Here is a 14,808-nt window from a genome sequence, read left to right as displayed (position 1 = left end):
CTGCCATTTAGAATTGTAGATTTTTGAACTAGCAGGGTTTGTAGAGATGAGGTAAGCCAACCCTTTCATCAAACAGATGAGGAAATTGAGATCCAATGAGATATAGTGACTTATCCATGGCAACTCAGCCAGTTAATGGCAGAGCCCAAACTGGAGTCCAGGGAACTTCTGACTCCCTGAAGACTGCTCTTTCCTCTACACCACAACTCCTCCCTGTAATCTACTTCTATTCTTCCAGATCTTACATTCACTATCTTCTCCAAAAGTATCATCTATATTGCTTTAGAGCACTGACTCTTAAAAGTGTTGTCTAAGGTTAAAGATACTATTCTTACAGCAGGCAAAGTGGCAACAAGCATTCATTAAATATTTGCTCTATACTAAGCCCTCAGCTAAGCACTGAGAATACAAATCCAGGAGCTTACATTCTAATGGGGAAAACAATATGTACAAAAACAGGCGTATGCAAGATATAGACAGAGAATGTGGGGGAGAGGTTCTCTAGTTCTAGCACTGATGACTATACTTTTGTTTTTGGCCTAAACTGGTAAAGAAGGAAGGTGATAATCCTTTTGAACTCTGACTGGTTACCCCACATCTGGTGTATTGAGTTCCCTTCTAGATGCCACATTTGGGGAATAAACAAGAAACCACCTGGAGGAGTATAACCAGGATGATGAAGGGCCTTAAAATTATGCCATTTGAGGGTCAGTTTAAGGAACTAGAGATGGAGAAAAAAAGACTTAAGGAGACATGATATCTATCTTCAAGTATTTGAAAAGCTGTAATGTAGAAGAGTGATTAGATTTGTTACAACCCCTTGGAGAAATGAGGTAAATATTTGTTTGCAAATGGATATTTTTTTAAATTATCTCATCAAAAGCAATATTATTCTTCCACAGAATCATGGATTCAGAATTGATAGGGACCCCAGAGGTCATCAAGTCCATCAACTCACTGAAACACAATACACCGACTCTTTTCAAACATGAACTTAAATACCTTTAGGAATGAGGATCTCATTACATTCCTAAGAGAGCATCATATGACAGAAAATATGCTATTTTGGGAGACACTGTATGTCATCGTCCTAAGGGGCTCCAAAAATCCATCTAGTGACACAGGGGTGGGGAACCTATGGCCTCAAGGCCACATGTGGTTCTTTGACTGAATCCAAACTTCACAGAACAAATCCACTTAATAAAAGGATTTGTTCTGTAAAACTTGGACTCAGTCAAAAGGCTATACCCAAGGACCTAGAAGGCCACATGTGGCCTTGAGGCTGCAGATTCCCCACCCCTGATTCTAGTCCAATGAATATTTGAACAAAATTCCCTTCCACAGCATCCCTGAATAGATTATCTGGTTTCTTTGGGGAAGAGACAAGGGGAGAACTTTTAATTTTAGTGATATGTTTTGTTTTTACATTACACACATTTACAGATTGCTCCCATTTCATGAAAGGTCTCTTGTAACAAAGTAAAACAATTGTTTATTGTTTAGTCATTTTCAGTCATATCTGACTCTGTGACCTGTTTTGGGGTTTTTCTTGGCAAAGATGCTGAAATGGTCTGCTATTTCTTTCTCCAACTCACTTTATAGATGAGGAAACTAAGGCAAACAGGGTTAATTGACTTACCCAGGGTCATATAACTAGTAAGTGTCTGAGGCTAGATTTAAACTCAGGTCTTTCTTCCTGTTTCCAGGTGCAGCACTCTATCTTCTGTGCCACCTAGCTGCTCAAAAATAATATAACAACTTCATCTGAAAAAGCATGCAACATTTCACATCTGTAGCATTCTCCACCTCTCTAGTTTTTAATTAACAAAATTCTAATTTTCTCCCTTCAGTCCTCTACCCCACTGGATAAAAAAAGAAAATTAAAAACAAATTTATTCTAACAAATATGTATGTATATATGTTACATATACACACACATACATTATTTATACATATATACATACATACACACACATATATGCAAAACAAATTCCCCTGAAGGTTATATACAAAAATATCTATTTCTCATCCTGCACCCTAAATCCTTCAGTTCTCTATAATGGATAGCTGTTTCAGCATCAGTCCTCTGGAATCAAGAACAGTCATAGTTCTTAAAACTTTCAAAGTAGTTCGTCTTTATTGTGTTGTTGTTATTGTATAAATTGTTCTCCTGGTTCTGCTTGCTTCACTCTGCATCAGTTCATATAAGTCATCCAGTTTCCATGCAAAGATTTCCACTGATGAAGAACCCATGACCTCCTGAAGCAGCCTATTCTACTATTTTAATATTTCCTTCAAAATCTGACACTTTGTGATCTCTACCCATTGCTCCTATTTTTCCCTTTGGGACCAAGCAAAACAAATCTAAACCCTGTTCCACATGAGAGCATTTCAAATATTTAAAGATATCTATCACTTCTTCCCTTAAATCTTTTCTTCTCCAGGCTAAACATCCTTCAGCTGATTATTGTATTGCATGATCTCTACTTCTCTTCCTTCAGAACTTCTTAAACTTTTTCCACTCCAGCTGCCTTCAGCACTTCTTAATCTGTGGGTCCAGGTTGCTGACCTGCTCTTACTTGTCAATATGCAATAATGACTAAATGTACTTAACCCCTTGTCCCCAAAAAATACCCCTTTACACAAACTATGGTTTCAAAATTCCAGTTCTTTCTTATCACTGGCCTCTTGCACCATGACTCTCGCTGGCAGATACCTAATGAAATGAGTTGAATGCTGCCCAAGGCAAAACATTTTATGGTCAGCCAAAGCTACATATAAATCACAAGCTAGATTGAATTGTATCCCTGGCAAGTACCCATGAATAGAAGATTGGGTCACCCAAAACCAGAAAACCAACAGACTAAATAATGAATACTAATCTTCCAAATGAATGATAGATACATTTACAATTGTATAATGATTCTCAATCAGGTAATAAGCCTGTGGACTGTGAACTACTATAGCCTACCTCACTAAGAATCTATTATATTTTCCATTAGTCCTTGTTGCAACAGACTCGCCCTGAAATAAAAAAAATATATCTACTTAATCCTCACCCTCTCCACCCTCCATCATACTCCATACATCTTAACTATGGATGGGCAAGAGGAATATATAAGCCAAGAGAGACTAGATTCACAGAGGCAAAAGTGCTCCCTTCAGCACCTGGTAGATGGAACCTAGGACTATGAACCCAATGCACCTAGTAGACAGAACCTGGGGCTATATATCCAAAGAAGAAAACATGATAACAACCAGAATTCCTCAGTTGGTGGAAACCTTCTACCAGCATTATTACATGAAGTCACAGCTTTGAGCTTCAGGAGGGCATTCTAAGAGAAGATGTCAGGGCACTGCCTTCAGCTTAATGAAGAATGGATATGGCAAGTTTGCTGCCATAAAAGGATGCTTTTCTTTGTTTAAAAAAAAATGCTGTTTTAAGTGAAATAAGTTCCCAATTCAGAGAATCACAGAATTTCTGAATCTCAGAGTCAGAAGAGGCCTCAGTGGCCATCTTGTCCAATCCATTGCTAAGAAAAAAAAAGAATTCCCTTCACAGGATACCCCAAAAGTGGTCATCCAAGCTTTACTTGGATACTTCAAGTAAAAGGTACTTTGGTGAAGTTCTAATTGTTGTAAAGTTCTTTATATCATTTTTCTTTTTTTCAGCTTACACCTATCATTCCTGCTTCTTTCCTTTACAACCAAACACAATTCTAATCTCTCTTCCCATTTGATAGTCCTTCCTCAATAATTCTTCTCTTCTCTAGGCTAAATATCCCTTTTTTATTCAACTGATCTTCACATAACATGGACCATCCCTAGCTGCCCTTCTCCAAACATTCTCCAACTTATCATGGTTTCTCCTAAAATGTGGTCTCTAGAACCAAACACCGTAATGCAGACGTGGTTTAGCAAGGGCATCCTATAGCAGGACTATCATCTCCTTATGCTTTGCTTCTCTTAATGCAGCCCAAAATACCAAGATTCTCTTTCTGATGCGTCATTTGTGCCCCTATTACTTGGGATTGGGGTAATTGGAGAGGACTAGCATCTCTGGTGTGAGGGCTTGCTAAGCCCTTTGCAGGGCTGCTCATCTACCTTTGGTGTCCATCTTTCACCCAATTCTAACTCCAAGAAACTCCAAGAAGCTGTAGCATACTCAGTGGCCACACCCTGGTGAAATCATCTCAGCAGACAGGCTAAACCAGGTTGAAGGTAACCAACAGGCCTCTTGTTGGTGAATTATGGGGATGTCTTCCCCTAAACATTTCAAAACCTCCCCTGGAAGAGTGAGTGGATAAGAATAATTTGTTCCAAAGCTCCTGAAGCCAACTGGAGCTGGCTTTGTAGAATGCTTACAGCTTATTCAGACATCAAAGACATGAAGGTCATCCACTGCATATCGGGCCAACGTCAGTCATGCTGACTTTTGTCTTGCCTTCAATGACCCTAGAGAGAGTGACGTTGATGATTGTAGATTGGGGGGAGGGACCAGAAAAAGACATTCTGCAATGTCAGACAAAAACTCTGGGGATGAGTGTGTCTTAAAGTCCTACAAGGAAGAGTATCCTATTCTTGAGCAGGAAAACAAATATTTGTTCAATCAAACCAGCAATAAATTAATGTAATTATGGATAATAGCTTATTTTCTAGACTGCTTTATGATTATAAAGCACTTAGAGATAGTCAGAAGAAAAGCGAATGGAACACTAGGCCTGTAGTCAGAAAAACCTACATTCAAATCTTGCTTCAGACACTTACTGGCTATGTTATCCTGGGCAAGTCACTTAAAGTATGTTTACCTCAGTTTACTCAACTGCAAAATTGGAATAATAATTGCACTTACCTCACAGGGTTGTTGCGAGGATTTAACTAGTTAATATTTGTGAAATATTGGCACCCTTAGCACAGTGCCTGGTACATAATAAGTATTACATAAATGATTATTCACCTCCTTTCCACTGTCTCATTTGATCTTTCAAAACCATTCTGTGAGGCCTATAATATAAGCATTATTCACATCTTACAGAGGAGGAAGCTAAAGTTCATAGAGGTTATATGACTTGTCCTTTCTCTTATACTTTTTTCTGTATATATTATTTAGTGTGTGTACGTATATTTGTTATTTTCCTCAAAAGAATGTAAGCTCCTTAAGAGCAGGGATTACTTCTTTTTTTGGTCTTTGTGTCTCCAGCCCTTAATTCATTGCCTGGCACAAGTGCTAATTAACTAGTTCAATTAGAAAATGAAGATTTCATTGTCTATCTAAGATGTAACAGTTTAGCAATTTGTAATCATACCTTTAGAAAGAATATATTATGTATAAAGATATACCATCCTTTATATATCATGCAATAAGCTATGTGGTATAGTGGATAGAGCACGAGGCTTGGAGTCAGAAAGACTCATTTTTCCATGTTCAAATCTGGCCTCTGACACTTACCAGTAAGTCACTTAACCCTGTTAGGCTCAGTTTCATCTCTAAAATGAGCTAGAGAAAAAAATGGCAAACTACTCCAGTATCTTTGCTAAGAAAACCCCAAATGGGGTCATAAAGAGTTGGGCATGATTGATAAATGTCTATACAACAAATTAAGAAGATCTGGGTTCAGGGCTTGCCTTTGATACCTAGCTAATGACTGTGTGATTTTGGCAGGCCACTTACCTTCTCAGTGTCCTAGGAAACTCTAGGATTAAAAATTGCAGAGCATGGATAGATCTGCATTGATAAAGTCATTTTCCTCATTGGGAGTTCCCTATACCAGTGAAATCACAAGTCTAGTAAAAACAAAACACACACATACACACACATACACACACACACACACACACAACCAACTTTATATAACTAAATTGTTAGTAAACCAAACAAAAATGTCCTACTTGTGTTTTCTTAGGAAATGACTAGCATGATAGATTTTTTCTCTCACAAAATGATACATCCAACATTTATTTGTCACTTTCTCCTTCAATCATTTTAGCCAATCGATAGGTGTAAAATGATATTCGAGGTTATTTTAATTGTTTAATTTTAAATAAAGATGGGAGCAGGGCAGAAAAGGTGTCTGGTTCAGAGGCATGATGGAAAAAAATCCAACAGTGAGACAGATACTACTCACAAAACCTATGACAGTCTAGATAACATACTCTATGTGAGTTCCCTCTCTTCCAACTGGTGCTATGTTTAGTTGGGAGAGAATGTGACCCAGATTTACACTGAAATTGTTTGGTTCCTATTGATTTCAAAACATCATCTCAGTTAATACCTTTGGTATGAATTAATTTTGTCTACTGGCTATCCATGAAAGGTAAATGGATTACTGAAGACTTGTGAGCTACAATTATATACTGTATATGCCAATAGAGTATAGACCAACAAAGTACCTTTAATCTATGGGTAGTCAAGCCTTAGGACCTCTGCCCTACAACTATGAATTGGAGGGATGGCTCAGCGGCAAGGTGTATTGGGGAGTTTAGTAGAAGGGAGTCTTGGGGGAGAAAGATCATGAGTTCTGCATGTTGATCCTGAGATATATGGTAATACGACAAAGTCTGGGAACAACAAAATTCAAAGGTCACAAGTTATACAAGTTATTTGGGGGTTTTCTCCTATTCAGGTTAAAAAAGAAGTTGGTGATGTTACCATCCTCATCAACAATGCTAGAGTTCTAACAGGAAAACTATTCCTTGAGACTTCAGATGACTATGTGGAAAAATCTTTTCTTGTCAACACCTTTCCTCATATATGGGTAAACTATTTTCTTTTTTTTAAATGTAAAGATTATATAGTTGGTTGTATTTCTCTAAATACCTGTTTATATCCATTCACTTATGAAAAATCTAATAGGGATACAGTTGGATTGACAAACCAATTATTAGTGATCTGGTTTGGCCTCATCCTTATTCATTTTCATCTGATTCCTGCAGACTTAATTTATTTCATCTTCCTACTACAAACCTCTTCTGGTCTGGTCCCAAACATAATCCCCTTTCCTAACTCCCTCTAATTAAGTCATGACTTTTTAGATTGGCTAGAAATTCCCTGGCCAAAAATATGGATTGCATTTATAACAGATATGATATGAAAGATAAAAATTATCTGAAAGATATATCTGAAAATATCTGAATGACAAGAAGATAAATGCTAGTCAGAAAGTCTATGACAACACAAAAGAGGTGTATATACACACACATATATGACATACATATGTGTAAGTTATACTTATAATGCCCTTTTGCAGGGAATAGAAATAGTGAAAACAAAGAATAAATACTCTATTTGCAAAGATGGGAAGGTGTCACTATGATTTTTAATGAAAGAATGAATGAATTCTATTAAAATAGCTGAAAATATTTTGTAGTCAACTATCCCAAATCACTTGACCAAATTGCAAAGAGTCACTTTTTCTCACTGAAAGTTACCTTCCTCAAATGTGTTTTCCTTCATTTTGCCCATTTAGCTATCTATTATCATGGTGTCTTTGTTTTTGTTCAAATTTGCGGAGGGGTGGAAGGAAATTAAATTGTTACAAGAAAATCTGAAATCAAAAGACTTTAGCAGATTAGAAAATTAATGGTCACTTTCTATACTAAAAATACAAACCTAAAATGTCCCATTGATTCAATTAGTAAAAACTTCATTTTTATTATTAATTTGCACTTATTTAATGAACATTTGACTGGACTGAAAGCTTTTTGAAGGCAGGGTCCACATCTTACATTTCTTTGTATCTGCCATTGTGCCTAGCATAGATCTTAGCACACGGTAGGAAATCAATAACATTAGTGGACTGAATTCATAAAATGTTGGGGTTGTCTACTTATGTCTCTTAGACTTACAAAGCTTTCTTTCCTGCCATGATAGCTTTCAACCATGGTCACCTGGTCTGTATTTCAAGTGCAGCTGGACTAATTGGTTTGAATGGACTAGGGGGTGAGTATTTTATGTTGGTGACCTGGTCCAGGGTGAAATGGACCCTGCAGTTTTGATCCTGCCTAAATTTATGAGAAAATCTCCTTAATGAATTTGAATTAGTCTATGTTCAATATAAACTAATTCCTCTCTGTCTCCTGTCAATGTTAATATGGGATTGCTTAAAAGAAAAGATTAACTTATATGCTTGCTTTTATAAAAAAAAATTTTCAAACTTTAGGAAAATGGTTGTTTGGTTTTTAATATTTCTTCAATATTAGAAATTTCTAGGGTACAAAGAATGCTTTATTATTCAAAACAAGTTTGAAAGCATGTTCTATTCTAAGATGGACTAATGGTACTTTGGGGGAATATAAAAGGTAAAAAGCACTGTGGTATGAGTTAGGGAAGAAGGTTCAGAATAGGTGCAAGCTTAAGGTTACCAAGTCAAATCCTGGTCTTAAAGAAGCATCCTTTATTTCATCTATCCTACCTAAAGCACTCTCAATATAATGTCTCCAAATTAATGGAAGGAATTAAAAGAATTAATTTAGGGCAAAGTTGAGTGCCACTTGTCAGGGATATTGTACATGAGAACCCTGAATGGAGTGGAAATTTGAATAATATAAACCTACATGTGTGGGTAAACCTAGTATTATTAAATCCCATCAACTGCTATTTTAACCTTTTTTGTAACAGCAATTATTGGATATAAATAATGAAATTTCTATTGAAGTCCTGCTCCAAAGCCTCATCATAGTATGGAGAGGGCTTTGAGGCTTTAAAAAGCAAGTCAGTGGAGCACAAGTTCTGGAAAAACTTATCTACACATTATTAAAGAACTGAACATTTGGAAAGAGAAATGATGATCTCCAAGAGCTAGCTTCATCAAGTATAGGGTATATCAGACTAACATTATTCAGTAGAATATAAACTCCTTCAGGGCAAGGGCACTTTCATTATTTTTTTTTCTGTGTACTTCCAGTAGCTAATACAGTGCCCTGAATTAAACTAAATTTCCTTTCATGAAAGTGGTATAATATTGATGTCTAGCCAGTGGCATTTCATAGATATAGTTTATTTTTTGGCAAGGCATTTGACAAAATATCTCATGATATCTTTGAAAATAAACTGAGAAGATATGGGAAAGATAACAATACAGTTAAATCTATCAAAAACTGGTGAAATGTGTAGTCAGGAAGGTCTGAGTTCAAATCTGGCCTCAGATACTTACTAGCTGTATGACCGTGGGCAAGTCATTTAACCCTGATTGGCTCAAAAAAAAATCAAGTTTACAAGAACTATGAAGTTTGAATGCAGATTGAAGTATACTATTTGCTATTTTTCTTCTGTTTTGTTTTCTCTTTCTTGCTCCTCCTATTGGTTCTAATTCTTCCTTACAATATCACTAATGTGAAAATATGCATAATAAGAATGTATATGTATAGCCTACATTAGACTGTGTACCGTCTTGGGGAGGGAGGAGAGGATAGAGGGGGAGAAAAATTTAAAACTCAAATGCTTATGGAAGTGATTGTTGATAAATTAAAATAAATTAATTTAAAAATTGGTGGAATAACCAAATGAGAGCCAAATGACAGCAAAAAAAAAAGTAGTCATTAAGGGCTTGATGTCACACTGGAATGAAGTCTCTAGTAGAGTGGCCTAGGAATCTAGCATAATGTTTTCATGTATAACATTTTTATCAGTGAATTAAATTATGGCATCAATAACATCCATATCAAATTTGTAGGTGCTGCAAAGTTAAGATATTGGGCAACAAAATTGGTATCTAAAAATGTATCTATAGGCCACAGTAATTAACTGCTGTAAGGTTGAATTTAATAGGAATAAATGTAAATTTCTATATTTAGGTTCAAAAATTAATGACACCTAGTCATTGACAAGTATAGGACTTGTATGACAAGTATATGACAACATATAGGAGAGTTGATGGCAAGCACAAGAAAGAGAAAGCATGGCTTGACCACAGTTCACATGAAAAAAGATCTGGGAAGTTTAGTGGACCAGAAATTCAATATGAGAATGGAAGAATATCCAGAAGAGAATGATCATGGTGGCAAATGATAGGAGAGCATATTGTTTCAAGGATAAAATGAGATAATGGTTGTAAAGTGCTTACCACAGTGCCTGGCACATAGTAAGTGCCATATAAATGCTAACTATTGTTATATAAAGAATGGTAGAAAAAACTAGGGATATATATCCTGGAGAAGAGGAGGACTTAAAGGGGACATGTTAGATACCTTTAAATAAGCTATAATGTGGAAGAGTCATTAACAAACATTTATTAAGCACCTACTATGTGCCAGGGATACAAAGAAAGGCAAAAAACAGTACTTACTCCCATGGAGCTCACAGTCTAATGGAGAAGACAACAAGCAAACAACGATGTGCAAACAAGATACAGGATAAATTGGAGATGATGAACAGAGAAGGCACTAGAATTAAAGGTGATTGGGAAAGGTCTCTTGTAGAAGGTAAGATTTTAACTGGGATTTGAAGGAAGCCAAGGAGGCCAGGAAATGGAGATGAAGAGGGAAAGAATTCTAGGCATGGAGGACAGTCAGTGAAAATGCCCAGTCAAGAGATCAGGAGTATTTTGTTTGAAAAGCACCAAGGAGGCCAGTGTCACTGAATTACAGAATGCATGGCAGGGGGTGGAGAAGTAAAGTATAAAATAACTTGAAAGGTAGGGAAAGGCTAGGTTATGATGGGTTTTAAAAGCAAAAAAAGAGATTTTTATATTTGATTCTGGAGGCAATAGTTATTGAATAGGATAGTGACATGATCAAACTGATGCTCTTGGAAGATTAATTTGATAGCTCAATGACTGGAGTGGGGGGAGACTAGGCAGGGAGACCAAACAGAAGGCTATTGTACATAGTCCAGGAATGAAATGAGAAAGACCTGGACCGGAGTAGTGGTAGTATTAGGGGGAAAAAAGGAGGCATACATGACAGATGTTATGAAGATAGAATTGACAAAATTTGGCAACAGATTAGATATGGGAGGAGGAACAGAGAGAAGAAAAAGTAAAGGGTCAAGAATGACATCTAAGTTGTGAGCATAGGTGACTGGGAGGATAGTGGTGCCCTCGACAGTAATAGGAAAGTTAGGAAGAGGGGAGGGTTTGGAGAGAAAGATGATTCCAGTTGAGTTTAAGATGTCTGTGGAGTATCTTATTAAGGGGAGTTTGCTGGAGTTTTCTTGGCTTGGGTGTCTTTGTGGAGCAATGGGTGAAAGTCACTGAGAGGCAGCTTTCAGCCTGATATAAAAGAAAACTTTCAAACAGTTAGATCTGAAATTAGAATAAGGTTACCTCTGGAGGTAGTGGATTTCAAATTCCAGGAAGTCTTCAAGAGGAGGTTTGATAGCCCCTTGTTAGGGTTATTGTAGAGGGGATACAAACTTGTGTACCAACTCATACAAGAGAATCTTTGAGGTTCCTCCCATCTCTGAAATTCAGTGATTCTTAACTCCAAGGTTATTATGTCATAGGCCTAAAGAAGATCTGCTACCTAAGGTAATCTTTGAGTTCTATTAATAATATTGTTGTCATCTCTTCTGTATTTCAGATTATTGTGCAAGTAAATTTGCATCATTTGGATTTGCAGAATCCATTTATTTTGAATTGAGAAAACTAAAGAAACATGGAATTCAAACCACCATTGTCTGCCCATATTTCATCAAAACTGGAATGTTTGAAGGTTGTTCAACCAAGTAAGAGAATGATTTTATTTTTGTAAGAATCTTTATATATTCCAGATATTACTATGGCTGAGGGAAGTTCCAAAGGACACTGGATGAATAGACAGCCTAAATTAGAGTCCCTAGTCTTCCACTAATTAGCTGAGTGACACTAGACAAGTCACTTCACCTCTATAGACCTCAGTTTCTTCATCTGTAAAAGTATTGGACCAAAGGAACTCTAAGGTTTCTTTTAGCTCTAGGATTCTTGAGGAAAAACAGTCATCTAGACTCCTTTTAATACTTCAGGTATCCATGATTTCATCAGAGTGGGCACTCCTTCCATTATTACAGATTACAACCCCATCCATGTCCTATCCTTCATGAATTACAACTTATGGGGGAAATGCCATCTATTAATTTACCTCCATCAGATGCACTTCACCAGGCTCAGCCATTGATCATAGGATCATAGACTGGGAACTAGAAGGGACCTTATTATAGAGTCCAGCCCACTCATTTTTTAAGAGACAAAACTGAGGATCAGAGAGTTTAAATGACTTTCCCCAAAGTGACATAGAAACTAGGTGGCACTGCCAGATTTTGAACTCAGTTCCTCTTTAAACAATTGATCTACATTCTATCACCAAGTCCACACTAAAAGCCTTTCTATCTTTTGAAGACCTGTCAGAAATAGCCCTCTGCCTGAAGAGCATTTGAGAACTGAGTCACTTGGATGACAAGATAAGCCATCAGAGTAACACTTTGAATGTAGGTGTTAGTAACGCAATATTAATAAAGATAGGTGGAAGGTTGGGAATGTCCCAATCAGATTATGCTAATAATCTAATGACTGTTTTTTAATCTACCCTGAATTTTATAACTAAACATTTCTTGGGATCTAAAATTCCAAATGGAACATTTAAATACTTGGGCATTAAAAGCAATAGTTTTTAATATTTAGTGTTGGAGCAGGAGAAATTCATCTTTGAAAAGCTTTGCCCACTAAAGAGAAGGAATGTGTTTTATAAGATGGATAAGTGTATATGGAGACACACGGAGGTAATGACAAATATTGCGATAACAAGTGTAGGTTGCTCAATGACTCCCATACTTCAGGGGCTGGCATTGGGAACAAGATCAGCTAATGCAATTCAGGTAAGCAGAGAAGTAATCCTAGATTTTAAATGTATTATAGCAGTTCTCCACTGTATAGGGGTAGGGATGAGGGCAAGGAGAGGCTCATGAGGGAGGAGCCAGATTGAAATCATGCTGAGAAGACCTCTGCTCTGATAAAGTAACTATTCCGAGAGAGAAGACTCAAAGGCCAAGACCTGCTATCACCCATCATCTCCTGACATCTCCCCCAGCAAATATTTCTCTCACTCCTTCATAGTAAATCCACCATCCTCTCAAGCTCTTCACCAACTGGCTACCCTGTGAAACCCTAATTTGAATTCCTCTAGCCCAAAACACTTTACTATCAAGAGCCTGGAATATCATGGAGCTGTCAGCCAAAGACACTAGGTTGAGAAACAAGACATAGCCCCTTTCATTCAAGAACTTTACAGTCTAAGAAGTAGGACCAATCAATAAGTCAACAAGGATTTATTGAAAGGGAAAGAAAAATTAAAATAGTTCTTGTTCTGGAGTAGCTTACATTCCACTGGAAAAAGAACAACTATGCAAAAGACAAACTATCTAAACTACACAAAATTAATACTAATAAATAATAATTTAATTTTAATAATTCTTATTTATGTTTTAAGTGTTATAAAGCATTTTATATGAGGATCAGTTGATACTCACAACAAAGCTATGAGGTAGATGCTATTATTCCAATTTTGCAGATGAGGAAACTAAGACTGAGAGAGGTTAAGTGACTTGTCCAGGACCAAACAATTGTGTGTTTGAGGCAGGATTTGAAGTCAGGTCTTCCTGACCCCAAGTCTAGTACTGCAGCACCTATATTCATGCTTAAAGAAAAGAAAGGCGGCAGAGTGACCGGCTAGCCAGTTATGGCAATAGACTAGTTGAGAAATGAACTAGGGCAGTGATTGGCAGAGTGGAAAGGAACAATGACAGAGACTGCAAAGACTGAAATGGCATGACTTAGCAACTAATTGGATATGGAGAGTGAGGAAGAGGGAGAAATCAAGGGTGACTCTGAAGTTTTAAGCATCTAGATGAATTGGAAATCATGGTACCACCAACAGAATTAAGAAAATTTAGAAGAAAAGGCAGGTTTTGGAATGGAAGATGGTAAGTTCCATTTTGGACATGTTGAGTTTGAGACATCAATCAGATACCCATGTGTATCCAACAAGCAGTTGGAAATTGGTGCCTGGAACCTAAAGGGAAGGGCAGGGCTATAAATAAAGACTTGGGATATACTTAGAAGGTAGCAGGTATCTCTGTGAATGACAACAAAAAGTCCCAAGAGCCATTCATCAATAGCAGGGACATGTTCAGTGGCAGAGAGGTTGCAAGAATAGAACACAGAATCCTGAAGTCAACAAAGAATCTATTTAATAGTCATAAAATGGACACAGCAGGTGCTATTTAACAATCTTCTCAATTCAATTAAATCATAGTAAACCAATATTTTTTTTAAATACTTACCTGTGTAAGACACTAGGCAAGGTGCTTAGTATTTTTAGTTCAGTTGTTTTCAGTTGTATCCAACTCTTGGTGACCTTTTTTTTTTGTGGGGGTTGGCAGGGGGGAGATTTCTTCACAAAGATACTGCATTGGTTTGCTATTTCCTTTTCCGGCTTATTTTACAGATGAGGAAAATGAGGTAACAGGGTTAACTGACATGCTCAGGTTCACACAGCTAGTAAGTATCTGAGATCAGATTTAAACTTAGGTTTTCCTGATTCCATATCCAGCGGTCTATCCACTGTGCCATCTGGGTTACAGAAGCCAAAACAAAGCACCTCTTCTCCTCCAGGGGGATTATAGTTGCATTATTACACTGAGGGATACAACATGTCCATAAATTAACACAACGTTAAGATGAGACAATACAGAGAAATTTCAAGAGGAACAGGTAAGGCCAAATGTAGAAGGTGGCATCTGAACTGTGCTTGGAAGGCAAATAGAGGTCAAGGTGAGAAGGAAGTACATTCTAAGACATGAAGAACCACTTGTACAAAAGCACGAAGGAAGGAAATGGA

The 14,808-nt window shown here is 37.0% G+C and overlaps 1 protein-coding gene across 1 annotated transcript in view; it reads left to right on the top strand.

Annotated features, from left to right (window-relative positions):
- The window catches only part of LOC114053810 (short-chain dehydrogenase/reductase family 16C member 6-like), a 37,827-nt gene that overhangs the window by 17,777 nt on the left and 5,242 nt on the right, over positions 1 to 14,808 (top strand). Inside the window, exons 3-5 of the mRNA XM_027876938.1 lie at positions 6,624 to 6,755; positions 7,840 to 7,939; positions 11,518 to 11,662. Coding sequence (XP_027732739.1) covers positions 6,624 to 6,755; positions 7,840 to 7,939; positions 11,518 to 11,662 — 377 coding nt within the window. The remainder of the gene's footprint in view (positions 1 to 6,623; positions 6,756 to 7,839; positions 7,940 to 11,517; positions 11,663 to 14,808) is intronic.

This window comes from Vombatus ursinus, unplaced genomic scaffold (assembly GCF_900497805.2).
Source record: "Vombatus ursinus unplaced genomic scaffold, bare-nosed wombat genome assembly UNPS02014812.1, whole genome shotgun sequence".
Classification (NCBI taxonomy): Eukaryota; Metazoa; Chordata; class Mammalia; order Diprotodontia; family Vombatidae; genus Vombatus; species Vombatus ursinus.
Note: the sequence above shows the minus strand (reverse complement) of the source record. Positions and strands in the feature narration are given on the sequence as shown.